We start from the raw sequence: 24,704 nt of genomic DNA, 5'->3' as shown, positions 1-24,704 counted from the left end.
CTAGTGCATCAGTAGCATGAGCCTGACTCTGCACGACAATCTTTACTTCTTGTAATAGCTCCTTTCTTTGCAATCGCTTAGAGAAGGCTACAAGTTAAGTAAATCTTCTGCTTGCTTTATTTACGTGTTCGCTAATCATTTCTGCTACTGTCCAGCTTCCCTACGATGACAGCTGCTGCACCGTTTATAGCACAAGTCTCTTTACCGTTGTGTACGAAGTAGTACAAAACAGTTTCTCGAATTCGACAGCAAGATTCCGACGGTCGGTAAGAAATCATTACGACACAAGCACACTTAAAAACTTTGATATTCGAATCGATAAAGGCTGACTCATCAAAACGCATACCTGTGCTGTCTCTCAAGTGACATATCAGAAACGAAAAGATAGATGTGTGTCAGAGGAACAGAATCACTACATGTATACCACGTTCAGATAGATTCGTATAGCCAAAAGTGCGCGGATTCTCTTGTAGTGCAGTACTTGCAAATAGTGCACATATTACTTTTTCTCGCCATCTTCATAATAAATCCATATTGCAGAAGATAATCGTCTGCTCCACATCATAGCTGAAGGGGGCATATCGAAGTGGTTCATCCTGTTCTATTCTTTTCTGCAATTTATCGCTTTTTCAAAATTAGGGACCTTCTTCTACATTGACGTATAAGAGCGCTGTAGGACTGCTTCTTTAGACAGCAATTTGGCACAAGAAAACTACCATCCTGTGTGCACTTGCAGTTTTCACCAGATGATGTGGATGCAACAAGCCTATGGAAAATCTCAGTACGTATTATACGTACTTTTCAGTTATGATAGCAACAAACTGATGCATCTTACTGGAATATTCAGCATCTGGGCTGGATAAAACAGCCCATTGTGTTCTCTTGAAGTAGTGAACTAGAAACACCGTACTTGGTGCACGTAGCAATCCTTTTCCTCCTTTTGGGGGGAGGCCTCGTTGTATGGACTCCACGAGAGAATGATAGCTTTGGAGAGCCAGTCTTGTCAATGACCATTTAACCATCGCTCCCACCCCAAAGAGAGTGGCGGGAATTGAGTTCAAAACGCACATTCCCCGTTCGACGATGTCAAAGATGTTCTCAATAGGATTGAGACCAGATGTCGTGGGTGTCAACACATGAACGCCAATTTCTAAACAAAGCGTCCACAAACCGTTATAACATTGGCATTTCTGGAGCGATTGGGTGTTGCACTGTCTTGCTGAAGGTCAACAAAGTGATACACGCCATCGGACTGTATTTATCTGTATCTCTGCCACTGAGAGGGACTGGAAGGCTACCAGCGGCTCTATTTCATCCTATGACACAAAAGAACACCCTCACCATCTAAACGGTGCCCTGTTGGCGAGTGGAGTGCGTTAATGCGTTCGTCACCATTAAGTAATAAGTACCGCGAATTATGGGGCGAGCTTTTTACACGCTTCGACCGTTCAATGGAAATGTTCGTGCATCCATGCCAGTCTCTGATCCTTGTGATATGCGGTTAACAGGGGCTTCTATAGCGTGAAAGTGCCTCTGAAAGGCAAGACTCTTTGTCCTGAGTCGTTGTCTAACAGCAAACTGGCGAGTGATTTGCTGCTCTAGGGCTCGTCCATAACCTGTTACGACCCGTTATAGTTGGCGGGGCCCATATCAACAACTCATTTTTGTCCCTGGTAATCCACTTTGACGGAAGTGATACTCCACAAATCGAGATACTCGCGCTATATTTTTGATACGCTTGCACGTGAGAAAGTTCTGCGTCTGCACAATCGTAGAAATGGAGATCCCCTCTGCTGTGCACCCACAAGGTGGCCGTGATCAAAAGCGGTCATATCACGCGTCTTGTCTCCGCCCTGCGCCCGACGGCTGCCCCACAGCCAGCACGACGCGTGACTAAGTCTGAGTTATGTGATTCCCCAAACCCTTCCAGTCGTACCGAGTGCGATCGCGAACTGTTCAAAGTATTGGACTCGCTTTCGGGAGGAGCTGGCTTCAAATACCCATCTGGTCACTCATATTTAAATTTGTCGTAGTATCCCTAAACCAATTTCAGCGGATGCCTGGATGGTCTCTTTGCAGAATAAAGGTCCGATTTTTTTCCCTGTGCTTGTCCTGTCCGAGCTTGTGCCGTGCCTGTACTGATCTCGTCGCTCTCGGGACAATGTTAAACCTCAATCTTCATTTTTTCCTTCGCTGTGGCGAATATTTTCGTAACGTGCAGGCTTCATGTTTCGTTAATGCTGCTCCCCCCCTCCCCTACTACTTCATAGTATATTTTATAAATTCAATACAAACTTAACGACCGATGGAGTCTGGTAAACAAGGACTATGGAAACTACGAGAATTTGGCTTCACGAGAACCCGCATTGCGCTAGTGGCTTCATATCTCTAGGACAGAACCTTTACGTTTGCAATGAAGACTCAGTAGCTACAATCAGAGGAATCGAAGCCAGGATGCCACAGTGTTCAGCTGTGAGGGCGCTCTGTAACGGATTTATTCATCGAGCCTCTGAAAACTCCAAGGGTCGAACAAACTATGTATGTACTTGCAACAGCCATGATCATGCGGAGCATAGAAGAATACAGAAGGCATGTCAGGAATTTGAAACCTGATCATCGAAATGGTAAGTAGCTTTCTACGCCATGAAGAGCAAAGCAGTCATTTTCACCGGAAGACGAGAACCGCATACCAGACTTATTAAACCACCCTAATAGCAGAAACAATCGTTCTTATCAGAAAAAAACCCTCCTTAACCCACTCCATCACTTAGCCGCATTCTCGTTGTCCCTTATCGACAACGGCAGTTCAGCGTGGTGCAGTGCAGCGACGACACACTTGCAGAGGCTGCAGACTCTGCCGAATATGAGACTGAGAAGGCTCTTGCAGGTACGGACGACCTCGCCTGCGAAATACTTCCACAAGGCAATAGAGCAACAAGAAGTCCTAAATAAATTCAAGGAGACAGCGAGAGCGTATCGCCGGCCGGTGTGGCCGAGCGGTTCTAGGCGCTACAGTTTGGAACCGCGCGACCGCTACGGTCGCAGGTTCGAATCCTGCCTCTGGCATGGATGTGTGTGATGTCCTTAGGTTAGTTAGGTTTAAGTAGTTCTAAGTTCTAGGGGACTGATGACCTCAGCAGTTAAGTCCCATATTGTTCAGAGCCATTTGAACCATTTTTTTTGAGAACGTATCAAAAAGAAGCAGCTTGTAAGGAATCTTGGATTCCTTCGCGACGACCGAGACTGCTGACGACCAGTAGCTTGACTCTGTATGCAGCACAGTTACGCGAAGGTAACTTCTGTTAAATATTGCGCTGCAATAAGTCACAAAACAATGCGCAGTCACAAATGCTCTCATACCAAATGAAGTAAATGCCTATCGATAAACGCTGCACAATAACTCATAGAATACGAAGAATGCAGCACGTTATGTTGCACTCACAGCGTTAGTCTTACTGGCATATCAAGCGATTCACGAGTCTTACACAAGGTGCGGTTAATACATTATGCGATACGACATGTTGCACTAAAGGTCGCGCGACGCGACGCTCATCGGTGCCACACTCCAGTGGAATGCAGCCTGCATTACGACAAACGACAAGACAGCACATATCACGTTCCTGTCTCAATTGCAATCATGAGATATTCTGAAGAGGAATTTTTTTGACACATCATTATTTAAAGCTGAAAAACTGAAAAACGAAGTTCTGAGTGTAACCGTACAATGGTGTTAATAGGAAACATAGTTCGACCTTGTTGTTTCGTCAGCTCTCTCAAAGGGCAACACAAATTTCACGAATGCTACAGAATGAGTCCAGGCAGTTTCCACTTTTTCGAGCTACTGTTATCCGTTATTCTGACAAGCAGTGCACAAATTTGTTAACTTGATGTTTCTCTTGTTGCGAAGGTAAGATGGTGAAAGAGAGCGAGTGACCTTAAAAACACCACCATCAAAAGTTTATTTTTAGTAAGACGACATACTGTGCTACTTTATTTACTGAAGTACATAAACAAATAATGGTTCGAAGTTAAAAAGCTACAACTGTTCTGTATCGTAAGGCAGAACGTGATGCAACTTCAGATGTAATCACAAGAAATGCCGCATCTGAAGTTAGATCAGTTGCCATCGATGTTGTTGTAGTGGCTGGTGAATTCTGTGTGCAAATAATGTGGTTTCTTGACTGTAGACAAACTTTATTCCAAGCTGCATGTTTAAATGTACTGAAACTGGGGCTTGCTTAGTTTGCATACCAGCAGTTGACGCTTTCCGAATCTCAGATAGGGGCTCCTCCCATGAAGTAACTTGTATAATATGATTAACATTTTACAATCACAGACCAGGGCCATAGATTTGTTATGCGAATATGAGATTACAGCAATGAAAATAAGGAGATGCACAGATTCCACAGCAAGTCCTTACCTGGTTCTCTGATTTCCGTTACTATCTTCCTCCACGCCCAAGATTGCCTCATCTGCCACTGACTACGATTTCATTGTGTAATCTCATAGATAAGGGCTTTTCCAACTATCTGTACGAAAAAAATTATCTTCTAACAGTTCTCCCGTGTGAAGATGTCTTTCAAACTTGAAAGCACAGTACGAATGAATGCTTCGGCTTGTATCGGCAGCACACGAAAAAGAGAAAAACAGGGCAGCTCCACAAAGCGCGGCGCGCGGCCACGGCTTAAGAGAGTGGCGTCGTAACTCGCTCGGCGAAACATCAAAACGGATTATCAAGCTGTGGTATCAGACTACAAGATGTGAAAAAATAATTTTTTACCGAATAGTTACCTCAAAACCGAATGAGAGAGACTCACGCATGTAACCCAAAGCAGTAAATTTTAATTTTTTACGCGAAAAGTAAAACCTTACTGAGAAGCTGGCTACAGATGTGTATGTAGTTTTTTTCATTTGCTTAAAACATTTTTTAAGCACATCAGATGGCTTGAAATTTCCCTTTCCATACATCGGACAGTACGAGTTGCGTGGATCGACTAGCACTCCGTGTTGCGCCGTTCGAAGCGATGGAGATACGTGTCGCTGTCGTCCCACTGTGAACCAGTTAAGTCGCTTCCATTGTTTCCTTGCGCTCCGCCGATGCAGGCTGCTTCTGTGTCTTACCGCTTGTTGGGTCGCATGTCGCATTGCCTCAGTGGCAGCCACGCCTGAGAGTAACCGATCGGGGAGATAAAGCACACACCATGCACTAGAGAAGCATAAGCCAAACTCTTAGTACGTCCTTTAAGAAAAAGTCAGCAGGTTGGAGGAAAGGAAGGAAGGAAGATTAGGATATAACATTCCGACTATCATGAGATCATTAGAGACAGAGCACTCCGTATTTTATGGACTGTAAGACGCTACGGGCTATAAACGCACCTTAATTTTTAAGCATTTTTTTTTAATTTTTACAGTTTTTATTATTAGACTGCACTGCCAGACTAGAAAAAATTCTTAGTTTATAAAACTGAACTGACCTTTAAAATCCCTGAAAATCGTCTTCTGAACTTTCTTCTTCTTCTTCGTCGTCGTCATCGTTGTCCATATATAAGATGGTCGTCTCTGCCATCGAGAGCTTTACTCACGCCGCACTTTTTGGAAGATTTAACAATAATGTCTTCTCTCACTAACACCACGACTGTTTTATCCACTGACTCGTTTGATTGTATGTCGTTTTGAAGCTCCCTTCGGCGTAAATTCATGTTGGGTTTCTTCCATTATCCATTTGTTCCATTCCTCTCTCATATACAGTTTAAATTGTTTATTTATCTAGACATCATGAGTTTACAGTTACGAAGACATGTCTTCCCAGAATAACAGCAAGCTCTGTACTCAGCACCCTTTTTAAAAAAAATTTCAAATGGCTGCTACGCTGATCTAGCACAACAACAGAACTCTTCTTCAATAAACCACCTTTCCTTCTCTACCACACTCTGTTAATCCGTAATTTCATACCAGCCTCGTCCATCGAACCCTTGTCATGTACGTGAATACCACCTTCTAGTGGTATTTTAGGAGGTTTTGGCATTGTTTTGCACTTGAAAATGATAATTAGATTAAGTTTAGTACCGTGAGCACTACATGAAAGGACAACAGTGTAGCGCATTTTTTCATGTCCACTTGTTTTTATAGTTACAGTTTTAGCACCTTTCATGGCAACAGCTCTGTTATTTTCTCCCATATTCGCTATTTGACTTAGTGCCACACTGGTTTTCTTTCGATGTTGAAGACTAAAGCGATGAAAAAATGTTTCCTCTTCATACTCTTGTGGCATTTTCTGAGATGTTTTGGTTTTGGTTCGCACTCTAAGTCCATGAATACGGAAATGTGGTGCCAGCAGCCAACATAGCGCTGCAGCGGATGATAATGGCCTCTCCTCAGGAGATAAAGCGACACGTTTACGGGGACGAGCTTCCGCGGAGGAAATATTGGGAAAACGACTTCTTGCAGCTTACTGATTATTAAGATTACTGCCACCTAAATGTTTTCGATGGGTTATTGCTTTTATACTGCGGTATTACTTTCATTGTGTTACCTCGTTTTCGGCTTACAAAACCATCTTCAGACATTTACTATTGACGTCAAAGAAGTTACAAAGTTTGTAAACAACATTGGAAATGAAGTTCCACATCTAGATTGAAGCAGAAACGTACAGTAAATAACATCTTTGACAGTTGAATAGCAAAAAATATAAAGGGAATAAACAGAAAGAACTTTAACACAAAACTGGAACAGCAAGCCTACATAACAGTTTATATTATTAAACAAAACCAATAAAATAAAATTTGTACTTGACAATGTTATTTCAGGAAGTATAAAATATGGAGAGTGATACACAAACCAATTAAAAGAAAAAATTATCAATTAACTGTAGAATAGGCCTGTATGACGAACTTAAACAATATCAATAATATAAACAGAAGTGAATAAATGCGGGAAAATGGAGGAGTGTGGAGGGAACACACAGCAAATGCCATCTTTGAGAATGTGGTGTTACTGAAATTTAAAAAGTCATTTTTATGTAAAATAACCAACAGAAAAAAAAACAATTCGCGATTGGCGGGCTAGTAAAGAACTTAAAAAAATGAGGAAGCCTAAATGTACAAATACAGGACTGAATGCAAAATGGTAAAAACTAGAAGGAAACCTATTTAAATGGATTCCAGGACATCGTCAAAATGGCGTTGGAATTAATACAAAAATAATTCAAATAAACGCTTGTAAGCTATCGCTACACTGGGACTTATCAGACTTTAAGTGTGGAGTTGGTTGGTGCTACAGTTTTATGAGTTGAACAATATACTAAACGGAGCAAATACTATTCTCAAAATTGTGCCTATGTAACAGTTTGCATTAAATAAATGATGCAAGTAAAAGAAAAGCAGTACTTGATGAGACAATTTCTAGACATATTAAATATGAAAAGTAATAAAAGTACCCATTAAAGGAAGACTTAACAATTGTAACTACAGTCTATATGATTACACATACAATTCCAATAAAATAAAAGAACTCAATGAATATAGGAAAATGGGGTAATATGTAGGAACAGACAGTGTGAGAAGTAACGAAAAACAAAGAGGATTCTGTGAAGTTTAGGAGAGGAGAAGTAGTAAGCTGTGTCTGGCATTTAAGATTAGATCTGGACGGTGTGCTAAATGTTTGTTAATTTCCAGGGCTTCCAGCAGGTTGAATTTTTGGCCTTTGTTTGCTAAGTGAAGGATTTGGGACTCTGCTGGTAGTTGTGGCCGTTATGCGGTACATGCTCAGCAAAAGTGGAATCAGAATTTTGCAACCTCCAGCTGCATTCATGTTCAGTCAGCCTTGTTGCTATGTCTCTGCCTGACTGACCAATGTAAAACTTGTCACAATCAGAAAAGATAATTTTATATACCCCACTGTTGGCTAATACCTGGATCTTATCTTTGTTATTGATAATACACTGTGCTGTGGTGTTCTTAACATAGTAGGAAAGTCTATAAATACAGGATTTCAGTGTTTTTGCTACGATCTGAGATACCTCTCCTAGATATGATATTGTACACCACTTCTTGCAGACAGTTGAAGGGGCAGGGTTGAGGCAATGAATTAGGCAGATTCTAACTCACTCGGGGGCTTATGGAGAATCAGTCTTCGTGCGAACCACTCGCGTATGGACCAGGAAAAGAGAGAAGTGATAGTATTACACAAAGACCCTTCGCCACATACCAGAAAGAGGCTTGCGAAGCAAAGATCTATATATAAAAGGTTATCGACCGGTGATAGTATATACACGGACAAGCATGTGTGATAATGGTTGTAACTTTTTTACAACCGAGACGGTCTTTTTAAAAGTTGATTATTTTATTTACATTTGCGAATCTTGAAAAGAGGAATGCACTGAAATATAGCACTTGAGAAATTATTTAGTCAAATTTTCCGGAAAAAGGTGGAAAAAGAGCGACATCTGAAGCCAAAATCAGCCAGCACAGCGCAGTTCCAGCCTCGTTATGCAATGTCGACGTATCAGTGGAAGTCAACCTACGGTGCCTTGACACAGTTTGGCTTCGCATTTATCACTTTTTCCAGTTACTTTAAGCAAAGTTGCATTGCGCACATTGAGATTCTTTCGGTATGACATGTTTCTCATAGAGTTTGAGAAAACTTCTTACTCAATTGCAAAAAAGGTATGTATTAACAGCTCTTGAGAAACAATGCACTTATTTGCTTTGTATTAGTGTACTCAAGAATATACTCATTAATACTTCAGCTTCCACCAGACTTATTCAGACTGATTGCAAATTCAGAATTGAAAGAATATATTCCGCAAGCCTCCATACTTTGTACCAATGCTGCTCATTCTCTATCCTGTTCCACTCGCAAATGGAGCAACAGAAAAACGTCTATCTACACGTCCCTAATGTCTGTTATCTGCTCTTCGCTGCCCTTATGCCAAATGTACGTTGGTGGCAGTAGAACCATTCCGCAGTCACCCTCAAATGACGGTTCTCTAAATCTTCTCAACAGCATTCTGCGAAAAGAGCGTAGATTTCTCTCCAGGCGTTCCTATCTGAATTCACGAACCATCTCAGTAACACTCACGTGTCGTTCGAACCTACCGCTAACAAATCTGATTTCACGTTTCAGAATTTCTTCGATATCTTCCTCTAATCCGACCTGGTGACGATCCCAAACACTCTAGAAATACTAAAGAAAGGGTCGTATTTTTGTCCTACGAGCGGTCTCCTTCATACAGTAAGTGATCAAAAGTATCCGGACGCCCTAAGAACATACGTTTTTCACATTAGGTGCATTGTGCTCCCACCTACTGCCAGGTACTCCATATCAGCGACCTCAGTAGTCATTAGACATCGTGAGAGAGTTGAATGAGACACTCCGCGGAACTCACGGACTTCGAACGTGGTCAGGTGATTGGGTGTCACTTGTGTCGCATGTCTGTACGCGAGATTTCCACACTCCTAAACATCCCTAGGTCCACTGTTTCCGATGTGATAGTGAAATGGAAACGTGAAGGGACACGTACAGCACAAAAGCGCACAGGCCGACCTTGTCCGTTGACTGACAGATGCCCCCGAGAGTTGATGAGGGTCGTGATGTGTAATAGGCAGACATCTACCCAGACCATCACAAAGGAATTCCAAACTGCATCAGAATCCACTGCAAGTACTATGGTAGTTAGGCGGGAGGTGAGAAAACTTGGATTTCGTGGTCGAGCGGTTGCTCATAAGCCACCCATCATGTCGCTAAATGCCAAACGTCACCTCGCTTGGTGTAAGGAGCTAAACATTGGACGATTGAACAGTGGAAGAACGTTGTGTGGAGTGACGAATCACGGTACGCAATGTGCCGATCCGATGGCAGGGTGTGGGTATGGCGAATGCCCGGTAAACGTCATCTGCCAGCGTGTGTGGTGCCAACAGTAAAATTCGGAGGCGGTGGTGTTATGGTGTGGTCGTGTTTTATGGAGGGGGGCTTGCACCCCTTGTTGTTTTGCGTGGCACTATCACAGCACAGGCCTACATTGATGTTTTAAGCACCTTCTTGCTCGAAGAGAAATTCGGAGATGGCGATTGCATCTTCCAACACGATCGAGCACCTGTTCATAATGCAAGGCCTGTGGCGTAATGGTTACACGACAATAATATCCCTGTAATGGACCGGCCTGCACAATGTCCTGACCTGAATCCTATATAACACCTTTGGGATGTTTTGGAACGCCAACTTTGTGCCGGGCCTCACCGACCGACATCGATACCTCTCCTCAGTGAAGCACTCCGTGAAGAATGGGCTGCCATTCCCCAAGAAATCTTTCAGCACCTGATTGAACGTATGCCTGCGAGAGAGGGAGCTGTCATCAAGGCTAAGGGTTGGCCAACACCGTATTGAATTCCAGCGTTACCGATGGAGGGCGCCACGAAGTTGTTAGTCATTTTCAGCCAGGAGTCCGGATACTTTTGATCACACAGTGTAGATGGTTTACACTTTCCTAAAATTATCCCAAAGAACATAGTCGACCAGTCGCCTTTCCTACTACCGAACTTACGTGCTCTTTCCATTTCATATCGCTTTGCATCGTTAAGCCTGGATATCCAATCAATGTGACTATTTCAAGCAGCACATTATTAATACGGCATGCGAACGTCACAGGATTGATTTTCCTACTCATATGCATTAACATAAATTTTCCTACATGTAGAACAAGCTGCCACTCATCACACTGAAGATAAATTCCGTCTAAGTCATCGGCTACTCACGCTATCGTCATATCGTTGATGTATATAGATAGAGAATGTCCTGTTACATTACCCTGGGGCATCCATGAAGACACCCTTGTCTCTGAGCATTCATCGTGATGGGTTCTATTACTCAAGGAATACGAGCCACTGACAACCAATTCTGTATGCTGGAACCTTCGTTAATAGTCTGCAGAGGGGCAATGAGACTCCGTGTCAAACGTTTTCCGGAAATTTAGGAATAGGGAGTGTCCATGTTGCCCTTTATCCATGGCTGGCAGAATATCGTGCTAGAAAAGGGCAATATGCAATGAAAATGAGATTGGGTGAGTAGGGTATGTAGCCAGGTGAAAGAGTGGTAGACGCAGCAAGGGAGAAGCTCTTTGCAGTGTTCCAAGATATAAGGAAAGAACGAGACGATGACCTAATGGAAGATGGGTCGCCGGCCGGAGTGGCCGGGCGGTTCTAGGCGCTACAGTGTACAGCCGCGCGACCACTACGGTCGCAGGTTCGAATCCTGCCTCGGGCATGGATGTGTGTGTTGTCCTTAGGTTACTTAGGTTTAATTAGTTCTAAGTCTTAGGGGACTGATGACCTTAGATGTTAAGTCCCATAGTGCTCAGAGCCATTTGAACCATTTTAAAGGTGGGTCAGTGAGATTAGTAAACATTCGGGAGCAACATGGATCCGTAATGGATGGAAAATTCGAGAAGAGTTCTTTGTCTAACAGTGGGTGGCAGATCGCTGTTAGTAATGATTGTGATGAAAAGTGTTCCACTGCTTGCTTGCGCACAAACGGGTGAGTGCGAGTGTGTATCTGTGTGGTTGAGTGGGCGAGGAGGAAAGGGGGGGGGGGGAGGAGGGGGGGAGGGATGGAGAGAGAGAGAGAGAGAGAGAGAGAAGTGACTGAGGAAAGATTCCACTGAAAAAGTGATGAGAGTTGTCAGGCGAAGTACAGTTGCCTTGAACTGCCCAATTAACGCATTTTCTTGTTTCTCTTCGCAGCTGCGGCGTAACATCGCGGACGTCAGACAACCACATCACGATGACCATTATCTGCTAAGGTGGCTCAGAGGTAAGTCAGCGTACTCTATCAGAATGGCAGTACACAAGAAATTAAACTTTTGTCTCCGTAACTAATATCCTAAAACAGTGCGTGTACCTCGGACAAGATCAGCGACGCACTGTGGCATCAGTGCTCTTCTGATTTCCAGAAATTAGGCAAAAAATACAAAGTAAGTTATCCAAGGAACGAAACTGCTGACAAGTTGCTGAAATTTATTGGTATCTCAGCAAATTTGTACCAAATTATCAAATAGAATCAACTTACGCAGCCCATGACGTAATCAGAGTGGAGCACAGTCGCCTCATGTCCATCACCATTACTAGCAGATCTGTTCAATATCATGTCATTTATAGCATGAAAAACTCGAACAGGAATTCGGCAGTATTTGTTTGGTATGCGATGCTGAACGATACCCTCGCTACCCTTCCTCCCCTCCTTCTCGCTCTCTCTGTCTCTCTCTCTATCTATCTGGCTGTCTCTTTTCCCTTGCTGACCTCTCACATACACACACACACACACACACACACACACACACACACACACACAGCGCGCGTGCGCGCGCGGTGTGTTTGGGCGGACTCGACTGCTGACAGGTTTCCTGTGCGTAACTGACACATGGTGATGCATGGACGGCAGACGGAAACGTGTACGGGATGTTTGCGTGTTATCATATTTCTAGCAACACGTGTTACAAACAGTTTACAAGAAATATAGCTAGTCATTCTGAATCATACAGGAGGTATGAAGCGCGTACCTACCAACTGACAGAGGGAACTGAGCATTTCCTGTTTTAGAATGGCTCTGAGCACTATGGGACTTAACATCTGAGGTCATCAGTCGCCTAGAACTTAGAACTAATTAAACCTAACTAACCTAAGGACATCACACACATCCATGCCCGAGGCAGGATTCGAACCTGCGACCGTAGCGGTCGCTCGGTTCCAGACTGTAGCGCCAGAACCGCACGGCCACTCCGGCCGGCCAATCGCACTTCTCCTTGACGATCGTACCTTCTGTTTTGCTGTTCAACCGTTTGACCGACTGCAGCCACGGTAGCTGACGAAGCGCACAGGCTGATTTCTTGCCAACCATCTGGTTTGATCTCTCTGGCGCAGTTTTTTTTACGTAATAAAATGTATTTAGTATCTGTAGTGCTTAAGATGCTTAATTGTCATGGAGCTCAGTTACTTCTACAAACGACGAATTAAAAATATTCTAATATTCAGAAGTTCGTAGCGATGTATAATAACCAGCTGAAATTATGTGGACGAAAAGGAAGCAGAGTATATCAGTACAACGAAAAACCAGCCAAAAGTTACAAATGCTGGAAGTTCCTAAACAGAGTATACTGTTTATACTGATAATCACCTAGATTCATTCTCGCAAACAAAATGAGCAACACTTTAATTAAAGTCATTACAATTCAAATTGCCCCATTTAAGAACATGAAGAAACGGAAAGTGACATTCATAGTGTCCGTGAGACAGCAACTTTACGTGGAAACTAAAGCTTAAAGTAAAGTGTTTCGTTCTACCAACACAATGGACGCACCTCCTGCTAACAGAGTTCCAGGAATTGGTAGATGCTGAGGCGTAAACCACACCTGCGAAATATTTCTCAGTGAATTGTGTAGTTTAAACTCTTTACCTATTTCAGGCAGCCAAAAAGCCTTTTTAGCAGTGTATAGCTACTTATGTTCGGCTATTGTGATGGTAATTTAGCTGCGACAGTAATTGAGGAAAATAGTAATGTATTCCATGTAAGATGATTAGACATTAACTACTTTCAGTGGCAGTCTTCTTTTCTTTATGTCTTTGAACTGAATCGGTGCGAGGTTTGCATGGTTGTTAAGTGATGTGGCATAGTGCGCCTGCGGCTTAGAATCGAGTGCAAAGTAAGCGGAAGTTCTGAAAATTGTTGGTAGATGCCGCCGCAACTAACTTCTGCCGTCGAATATATGTAGCGCTACACAGGCTTGTTTTGCAGGCACAATGATAAATACTGGTGCCAAAACCTCGGCGTCAGTAAATAAATTTAAAAAAAAAAGGTGGAAGACGAGCTTTTTTATCCGTCCCGAGTTACGACCACTGCATTTTCATACATTATTCAACGAAATAAATACAAATTCCGCATTGTTAATCTTCGAAAGTAGCAGCATTTCAATGTACTACGATAATTCGACTGGCAAGACTGTTTCGGATATTTGTCAATACGGCCAACTCTGCGATCTGAAATTTTCCTACCTGTGAGAAGAGATGGTTGCTAATAGGAACTTTCTGAATTGTGAATCACATGCAATATTCTCTTCACCGTGAGAATAATACGAATATAAACATTTTTCCATGTATTCTTTCGTGTTTGCTGCTATCTGATTTAAATCCTGTCTGCCTAATAAACTACGAAACTAGAGTGAGACAACAGCAAACGCGGAAGAATATACGTATCGTGTCATGTTTATATCCGTATTATTCTAACGCCTAATAGTGATACAGTCAGAAAAGAATTGACTAGAATTTTAAATCTAAGATGACCCTAATTTCTGTGCAGAATGTAATGTACTAAAGAGGCGTCTGCAAAGATTTTCAAACGGAGAAAAATTTTCGCGAAACTCTCGTTCAGAACATCTCCTATCATACGCAGTCTATTATTTAGTTCTTGTTGATCATTATCAAAGAAAGCAGCAGTGTAAGTAACAACAAACAGCAGTCTCTTGCCATTGTTTCGCTAATGAGACGATTTCTCTCTCTAAGCCATGCCGCGAGCGGCGACAGGCCGTAAACACTCATTATCAGAATGTGAGAAACAATGCATGACACAGTACAATAATGCATTTTCAGCTTAGAGTGACGTAAACACCTATAACAAAAAGAACGGCACTTATCAGATCAAAGAAAAATAAGCAATCAATTCAAACCAGACGAAGTATGTGAAAAAGGAAGGGTAGCCGTATAAATACAGACGGAGCGCCTGACGCATAACAATGGCTACCTGGTAAAGCTTAACTGCTAAGCTTACGACTCGAACCAAACTACTGTAGCTATATCGCCATTCATTTGACCTAAATTGTGTCTCATATTACAATGGACCAACTTTGTTTCGATTTGGAGGTGCGGCCTACAACTTTTCTCTCCCCTTGAATTTCGAGTCTCAAATTTCAGGTGCGGCTTAGATTCGGGAATTTTTTTTCCCCTTGATTTCGAGTCTCATTTTTCATGTGCGGTTTAGATTCGAGTAAGTACGGTATATCGATTATTGGCCACGGCAGTGTAATCTGACTGTTGAAAACGCTGAAAATAACCGGTTTCTGAAGTAATCAATTTTCAGGTTTTTTATTCCTATTATTTCCAGTAATCAACGTAGAAATCTAATAAAGGATTGAAAAATTTTGACTCTCTGTTCCAAGATACATTAAAACAAAATATTAAATTAAATAGGGAAAATAAAGAAAATTTAGTGCGTCCACCTTTCGCTACTTTTATCGAAAATACTAGAAAAAATCAGCAGCATTCTCCTATGGATTCTAGTTTTTTTTTGAAACTATGTTAAAAATGATGTTGAACCCGGGGATCATACTACTAACAGTCAGTGCCAAAGGGTGACAACTGACGTTGAAGAAATCTGCTTTTCGGGTTAATTTCTCCGTTTTCAAAAGCTAGAAGCAGATAAAGGTTTACTATATTGAGACAGACATCAGATCATCTACTTTCTGTTTTTATTGTATACTGTGAATGGAAATGGAAATGAGCGTTTGGCGTCACTGGTCGGAAGGCCCCTTGCGGGGCAGGTCCGGCCGCCTTGGTGCAGGTCTTATTACATTCGACGCCACAATGGGCGACCTGCGCGCCGGATGGGGATGAAATGACGATGAAGACAACACAACACCCAGTCCCTGAGCGGAGAAAAATCCCTGACCCAGCCGGGCCCGTAGGACAGCAATCCGTTACGCTGAACACTTTTTTTTTTTATCTCATTTTGTTCTATATTGTTCGTTGAATTTGTTCGTGGCGGACGTCCGTTGACACCCGTCCAGGTTGTTCGTTTTTTTATCACAGAGGTTAGCTTGGGTGGGGGGGCGGCAAGTCTGTCAGACTTCACGTACAACCGTACCTAAAGCCACCGCACACGGCAACATTGTCTGAGCAGTACTGTACCAAACTTCCTGGCAGATTAAAACTGTGTGCCGGACCGAGACTCTAACTCGGGACCTTTGCCTTTCGTCGGCAAGCGGTAGAGCGCTTGCCCGCGAAAGGGAAAGGTCCCGAGTTCGCGTCTCGGTCCGGCACACAGTTTTAATCTGCCAGGAAGTTTCATATCAGCGCACACTCCGCTGCAGAGTGAAAATTTCATTCTAGTACTATACCATTTCTTATGCCATGTATGCGTTGCTCGTTTCTGTCGGCTTTGTTGTTAAAATGGCACTGATCGATTTTCCCATTTTACATAATAACGCAATATTTCAAATCAATGCAAATTTTACAAATAGAAAGACTCCTTTCTAGAAAAGGTTTATTTAAAAATGAAAAATTTTAGCACTGCTGCTATGGCTGATAGATATTCCAATTTTTTACTCGATTACTAGTAAAAAAATAAAAAAAAACACCTGCTATAACCGAAACCAAATACATACCGAAAATACCGGTTACCCAGAACTACAATACCTAAAATACCGATTATCCAGAACTAAAATACCGGTGTCTGTTTTAATCTATTTCTTTCCGTCAAAATATGGCATGGTTTGTTTAAGGGTGGCAGATGCACTTCGTGTCACCACCCTGTTATCCCATAGGACGGAATGTGTGTGCCTCCAACTGCCTGCGACTACTTCTACACTTTTATAAAATGCGTTTCAGCCGTCAACTGTATATTTGTCACAGATCCATTCTCCGCGTACAGGTGAGAATAATGGGTAAAGTATGCATTGCTTATGACTCTTTGCGTGACGTGGCGGACACCATCTTCTGTCGTCACCTCGTGGATCAATAATCTGTCTCTGCGCTTTCTTTCCATGGCTATATGGTACATGCAGGGCCGTTCGTTGGCGACTCCGTCCGTTTGACGCGTACGAATGATGGTCCCTTCCAGGAGTTGACGTGTCAACGTTAAAATCTTCGCTTTTGCTCGTTTGAGAGTCATGGCCATCCGTTGATGTGGCATAACTCTGCAGTGCTGAGCCTCCATGCCGCGGCTTCCCTACTAAACATCTTCAAGGTACGTCGGCGGCTCGGCTTAGCACAGTGAAGCACCACTGTAAAGCAGATGTATACTCTCCGCGTCGCCGTAGGCACAGTCTCCACATGTCTCCCACCGCCGCTTGACATTCCGGTGAGGGCAGGTGAGCTGTGCTGCGCCATACTTGATTGCGTCAAAGCATGATGGTACAGGTTGTAACGGCGTATCCTCCTCCTGCATTACCTTTCGTCAACAGTAGTTGTCGATACTAGTATTTTTTTTTTCTTCGAATTTTGGACAGGTCAATATTATCTCAGTTGCTTTTCTGAAAACTTTCATGTAATTTTATACACAGTACGTTATATTTCAAGTTAAAATTTATGAAAAGGGATTTACGTTATAAAATGTTTTAGTCTCGATGTTCCAATCGATAAGTACTAGTTCGTAATTTCAAATGTTTCTAAAAAATAATTTTAATTGTCCATTCAGAACTATTGGCGCACTTCCAATACGCAATCCTGCACTGTTTACTATGTTTATTTCTGGATTCATTTATGAAATAATAATCGAAATTAATAATGTTACAGAAACTAGTAGGAATTCATTAGTTAATAAAAATTGTAAACCCTTCGGAATATGGTTATTTCCCCAGAGTGTGGCAGTCATAACCTTGCTTCCTATGTGATCGGATGTATTTTTGTGCGAACAATGTAATTTCCCCTTTGTTAATGTGAAAAATCAAAAGACTATATGATATACTAAGATATGAGAAAATATATTTACGTGAAACCAAAAATTTATTTAGTTTAATCCACCCGTGACGACCTAAAATTTTAGATTTTCAGATTCAAGAACCAGACCCCTAGATAAGAAGAACTGGAGCCATCTCAACAAGACAAGATAAACGAACTAGAAAGTTTATTGTAATCTTCCCTCACATCAAATCTTCATAAAAGACTTTACTTATTCTTTAATGTGGACAATAGATGGAAGTAGGAAGGAGGGGATAGGTTACAAGATGTAAGCAGTCTGGTGAATAAGTGCTGCTGGCCACAACTCGGCTGGCATATATCCTATCAGTTCTGTTCGACGAATGTTGCGTAAAGTACGTGAAACCCTGTCTTGCATAGTTGATGTCCCTAGTGTCTATCAAACTGAGCTCGCGAATGATAGCGCCGAGTGCTGGTTCAACTGGCTGTGAGCACTATGGGACTAAACATCTGAGGTCATCAGTCCCCTAGAACTTAGAACTACTTAAATCTAACTAACCTAAGGACATCACACACATCCATGCCCGAGGCAGGATTCGAACCTGCGGCCATAGCGGTCGCGCGGTTCCAGACTGAAGCGCCTAGAACCGCACGGCCACAACGGCCGGCCCACCGAGTAATCAAGCAGTATATTGCTCTCTCCTACGTATATCTCGCGAAGAGACCATGAGGATGAAATCAGAGAGATTAGAGCCCACACAGAGGCATACCGACAATCTTCCTTTCCACGAACAATACGAGACTGCAATAGAAGGGAGAACAGATAGAGGTACTCAAAGTACCCTCCGCCACACACCGTCAGGTGGCTTGCGGAGTATGGATGTAGATGTAGACCGGTATCGGCGTCTGTCGGAAACGTGCGCTTCTATGAGGGTGAGGGTGATATAGATTTACTATATCGGAGAAGCCAGCAGTTCGCTTCTGACACAGTACTGACCGACCATTATGTCCTAAAGGGGGAAAAACCGGTTATTAATGGATGCATTTAACTGTAACTGTGAACAGCACAGTACTTTTACACAGAGGGTGGGCGGGGTAGGGGAGGAGAGAGGGGGACTTTAACTTTGACAGTGTAACTGAATTTTCGGGGAAACATTGGATAACGAAGGTCAAATATGAGGATTTCATAGCTTCCGTTCTAACATGTGCTTTTTTTTTTCGTGAAGACCTTGTACATTCAGCCGCTTGCAGAATCATGAAAGCACGCCCTTGGAACAAGAAATAAGTTTCCAGCTCCGACTGCAGGTTTCTGACGACCTTGGCAGAGCTGGCGCGGCCTGTTTCCGTAAGCGTGCCGGGCAGAACAAGTCCGGTCAATGTTGAGGAATTTGGTCCAGGAAGACTCTGTACAATTAAAATCGCCCCGATCATCAGATCATCTATTCTACCTTGGCATAACAGTGTTAATTCCTCAGTAAAGAATAGCCTCTTGCTGGTACCGGATGGCGCGTAAACATTGACGAGGTGTATGCCTTGGACCGTAAGCGTCATGCCCCTGGCATTCGGTAGGTAACGTACATCGGAAGCTATTAAACCTTTTTTGAGAAGTATTGCAACGCCACTGCCCGTATCCGACGAGTGTGATATGCATCACGTGTGTGTGGAGATGTTCTGGAAGCCAAGAACGTATACCTCCTGCAATAAGGCCACGTCAATGTCGGTCGCATAAAGAGTGTCGCTTAAGGGGGGTAGGACGTCAAACGGGCCGGCTTGGAGCAGGAGAGGCACCACAGGACATTTCAATTTCCATTGTCTATACTTTTACAAATAAATTCATAAAACTTTGTCAGCATGACCAGGAAGGATTCAGAATTTACACTCATAGCAGTGGAAGTTCTAAAACATAACGAAGTAATTTTTTTACGTGTGAAATTTCATCATTTTTTTCACTTATTAATGGCAGCATTTTATGCTATAGGTACACATTTCTTCATAAGTAAGAGAGATTCTTCGATGAATTTTGCACAGCATACAAACCATACTTAAAGATGTATGAAACTCTAGAATTTTCCAAATATATTAAAAACTGTGGTAAAAATTGAGGTAATTAACTATAAAATTTGCGTTTGTTCCAAACATGAAGTTTAAAATATAACAGTTCATTTGTTTTTTCATAAATTAAATAAATTCTAGAGTTTCATGCACCTGTAAGTATGGTATGTATGCTGTGCAAAATTCATCGAAGAATCTCTCTTACTTATGAAGAAAAGTGTACCTATAGCAACAAATGCAGCCATTAGTAAGTGAAAAAATGATTAAATTTCGCACGTAAAAAAAATTAATTTTGTCATGTTTTCGAACTTCCACTGCAATGAGTGTGAATCCTGAATCCTACCTGGTGATGCTGACATAGTTTTATGAATTTATTTGTAAAAGCGTAAGCACTGGAAATTTAAATGTCCTGAGATGCCTCTTCTGCTCCAAGTCGGCCCGTTTGACGTCCTACCCCCCTTAACGATGACAGCTTCTCTCGCGATCGGATGGTATTGATGTCGATAGTCGCGAATCGATATGACTGCCCTCGAAGGCAGCGGTAGTCATCGGTGCAAGCAGTCGCGACGGGTTTGCTCACCCCAACGCTACCCTGTCGTCTCTATTATCTTGCTATCCGTAGGAGACGGGGATGACTGTGTAGCTCCCCCTCTTCTGCGAGTGATGTGCCCGCCAGAGTCGTCTTCCACTTCGTCCGCCCAAGAGTCACTGGAGAGAGGCTGTCGGTGTGGCACATCGGCTACCAAAGAGGTCCTTGTCATGATTCCTCGCGGCTGCGATGGTGTTTCATCGCCCCCTCTATCTCCAAACGGGTGTCCAGGAGATGAGTAATCTATCGTCTCAGTTCCTAAAGAGGGAGCAGTGTCGGTCGACGCTTCCGGGGCAAGAGCGTCCACGACTCTGTCGAAATCAGTACGGTCGTGTGTATCTGTCGGTAGCAAGATGTTTTGTGTTTGCGGGGCGAATGCTGCTTCCGGATGTGCGTCTCCGTGTCAGGATGTGAGTGTAGATCCGAGTCCTCTGCGCCTTCCGAGAAGAAAGCTTGGGTTGGCACGACTCGTGGATCAAAATCCATCCGCTCGTTGTGCGGTATCTATTGCGGTTCGGGTTTATCTGGCCGTAGGTGTGCGGTGGTAACCTACCCCGATCCCCACCTCCAGACGTCGTAAGTGTCGTCAATTGTTCTCCAGACGTCATAGGTGTCATCACTTATGCATAACAATTGGTAGGATCGAAGGAGGAACATGTTGTACCGCTTCTCCTGATAGAATCTGGGTTGTTCGCCGCTGTAAACAGTCAGAGCGAAGATGAACCTCCTGTCCACACACTGAGCAGGTGGGCGGTTGTCCATCGTACATGGCCAGCCGCTGTGGCCGAGCGGTTCTAGGCACTTCCGTCCAAACCGCGCTGCTGCTACTGTCGCAGGTTCGCATCCTGCCTCGGGCATGGATGTGTGTGATGTCCTTAGGTTAGTTAGGTTTAAGTAGTTCTAAGTCTAGGGGACTGATGACCTCAGATGTTAAGTCCCATAGTGCTTAGAGCCATTTGAACCATCGTACATGATAATTGCACGACAACGTCTACAGACGTTGAAGTAACCTCTGGCGTGCCACAGGGGAGTGTTATGTGACCATTGCTTTTCACAATATATATAAATGACCTAGTAGATAGTGTCGGAAGTTCCATGCGGCTTTTGCCGGCCGGAGTGGCCGTGCGGTTCTAGGCACTACAGTCTGGAACCGAGCGATCGCTACGGTCGCAGGTTCGAATCCTGCCTCGAGGATGGATGTGTGTGATGTCCTTAGGTTAGTTAGGTTTAATTAGTTCTAAGTTCTAGACGACTGATGACCTCAGAAGTTAAGTCGCATAGTGCTCAGAGCCATTTGAACCATTTTGAACCATACGGCTTTTCGCGGATGATGCTGTAGTATACAGAGAAGTTGCAGCATTAGAAAATTGCAGCGAAATGCAGGAAGATCTGCAGCGGATAGGCACTTGGTGCAGGGAGTGGCAACTGACCCTTAACATAGACAAATGTAATGTATAGCGAATACATAGAAAGAAGGATCCTTTATTGTATGATTATATGATAGCGGAACAAACACTGATAGCAGTTACTTCTGTAAAATATCTGGGAGTATGCGTACGGAACGATTTGAAGTGGAATGATCATATAAAATTAATTGTTTGTAAGGCGGGTGCGAGGCTGAGATTCATTGGGAGAGTCCTTAGAAAATCTAGTCCACCAACAATGAGGTGGCTTACAAAACACTCTTTCGGCCTATACTTGAGTATTGCTCATCAGAGTGGGATCCGTACCAGGTCGGGTTGACAGAGGAGATAGAGAAGATCCAAAGAAGAGCGGCGCGTTTCGTCACAGGGTTATTTGGTAAGCGTGATAGCGTTACGGAGATGTTTAGCAAACTCAAGTGGCAGACTCTGCAAGAGAGGCGCTCTGCATCGCGGTGTAGCTCGCTGTACAGGTTTCGAGAGGGTGCGTTTCTGGATGAGGTATCGAATATATTGCTTTACCCTACTTATACCTCCCTAGGAGATCCCAATGTAAAATTCGAGTGATTCGAGGGCGCACGGAGGCTTTCAGGCAGTCGTTCTTCCCGCGAACCATACGCGACTGGAGCAGGAAAGGGAGGCAATGACAGTGGCACGTAAAGTGCCCTCCGCCACACACCGTTGGGTGGCTCGCGGAGTATAAATATAGATGTAGATGTAGCACCTGCAATGTTAAGTATGAAGCAACGTGCTTCATGAATTCGATTTTGACCTGTCTTACTCCACTGAGTACGGGATACGTTGCAAAAGTCTGTCACCTTTCAGCCACGTGGCTAATGACTGTTCCGTGCGGTTTCAGAGCGGAGATAACGGACTCGGCGGGTGCCTCAAAAGGTAGCTCGGAATATCCGGAGGGTCCTTATGCCTAGACCTGCGTGTTCAACGGTAACAGCGCAGATATGTCCATCTGAGTGCCTAATCTGGAGTTTGTCGGCAGCACCGGTCACCACCTTCATGCACGCTTCTTCGTTAATCGTCTTAACGTTGACTACACTGGCCATGATCGAAAAGTCAATAGCCGGCCGCTGTGGCCGAGCGGCTCTAGGCGCTTCAGTCTGGAACCACGCTACCGCTACGGTCGCAGGTTAGAATCTTGCCTCGGGCATGGATGTGTGTAATGTCCTTAGGTTAGTTAAGTTTAAGTAGTTCTAAGTTCTAGGGGACTGATGACCTCAGATGTTAAGTCCCACAGTGCTCAGAGCCATTTTTTTGAAAAGTCAACACTAATTATGTCCATTTGGATCTATACGTAGTTCATCTCGCAAGAAGTTTTCTACTTCATATGCTCGCGGTCGTGGGTGTTCGGCTTGGAACGTTATCTTGATAGTGATCTTCCTATAGGAGTTCGCCATGTTACTTCAATGCGCTTGTAGTAAGCGACTCGCCTTCGCGAGAAGTAAACAAACACGCGTACGCCACTAGACCGACTGGACAGTAAGCACACGTCCTCGCCGCTCCGTCACTGAGGGGTCACCTGCCACTTGACCACCAAGACTTCTTAAGGCCGCAACCTTCACACAGATACATCAGTTACATAACAGACGCGTAAAACTCCTCGAGATTTTCTCGTAATTGCCAGGCAGTGCACCTTACTATTTGCACATTATGTTGTTTTACTAGCCTAGTAAAGACGTACAAAGTTTGAAGTCAATCCGTGATCCCAACGTCGTTACCTCCCCTTGTAGGTTTGTTCGAAACGATTGACAGCCTTCAAAAATTCGGCTTCACACAATGTCATGCGAAGTTTAATATTAGCCGATTACTGTGATAATAACTCTATAAACAATGCTGAATCGCGTCTTGTTTGGAAAGATCCTCTCGTGTTTGAATAATGCTGTGTAAGAAGCGTGTGTACTTCGTTGGTATCGTGTGTGTGTGTTCTAAACATTCTGCGTGGTGTCTGTTCTATATCGTGTCTCCCTACCACTTTCGCGCAACGACGCTTTGAGCGTGTTTTTTAGGCAATTGACTAGTTTGAACCTGGGACCTGTTGCTGGTAAAGAGACGCCAGACCACACATGGCATGTAGAGTTCAGAAGAGTTCAGTGAGACTAGCGATGATATAACCAAATACTTAATGATTTCAGCGTCAGCTCCACTGCACTCCCTGTAAAAGAATCTTAATACTAACTAAATTTAGTGGAAGGGGTTCAAGGCTTTCTTATTTTTAGTTAGCTGGTAGAATAACATCGAAAAAGCAGTTAAGTTTACCATTGGAAATTTTATTCCACTCACAAAACACCGTTTATAAATTGCACTATTGATAAAAGGAAATGTTTTAATACAGGATGGTAAAAACCAACTGCGTTCAACAAAAATGTGAACGAATATTCCCTGAATGGATTTCCAAGTTCTACAATGGCTCGAAGGATGACCTATGCCATATCACATCTATAATCTAGGTTTAAAATAAGTTTCACAAAAGAGAAAACTATCAAAATGGTCTACAGTGACCCTCAATTATCTTTAATTACTTATCTAACTTGTCGTAAATTACAGTGGCTGATGTGGCTTCTCAATAACTATATAACAGAAAAATCAACGCGTTTCAGATTTTACTTCAAGTGGCAAATGTGAACACCATGAGCTTTAATTGACGATCGACACTAGTATTACGCAAAAAGGGGGTGTAACAGATGAGACTTCTGCAGTTCTGAGTGAAGCTTTATGCGCTGTTATGCGGCATCGCGTGCGTTCATTACCTTGTCGGTGTTCGTCAGGGGGCGTCGGGCAGCACAGCTCCGTCCAGCTCGCCCTCTCGGAAGCAACTCTCTCCTAACTTCTCCTTACTACAATTTACCGAAGTTGGTTTAAAAAAAATTATCTGGCTGTGTTTTCATCTGACCAATCAGGGTCTCAATGTTAACCTTAAGCTCCGCCTACAAACATTCTGTCTATCCAATGAGA

General features: G+C 43.3%; 1 protein-coding gene across 1 annotated transcript in view; it reads left to right on the top strand.

Moving 5' to 3' along the window:
* LOC126245531 (SEC14-like protein 2) overlaps positions 1 to 24,704 on the top strand; it is a 296,282-nt gene that overhangs the window by 139,010 nt on the left and 132,568 nt on the right. The window contains exon 2 of the mRNA XM_049948322.1: positions 11,736 to 11,805. Coding sequence (XP_049804279.1) covers positions 11,736 to 11,805 — 70 coding nt within the window. The remainder of the gene's footprint in view (positions 1 to 11,735; positions 11,806 to 24,704) is intronic.

This window comes from Schistocerca nitens, chromosome 1 (assembly GCF_023898315.1).
Source record: "Schistocerca nitens isolate TAMUIC-IGC-003100 chromosome 1, iqSchNite1.1, whole genome shotgun sequence".
Lineage (NCBI taxonomy): Eukaryota > Metazoa > Arthropoda > Insecta > Orthoptera > Acrididae > Schistocerca > Schistocerca nitens.
Note: the sequence above shows the minus strand (reverse complement) of the source record. Positions and strands in the feature narration are given on the sequence as shown.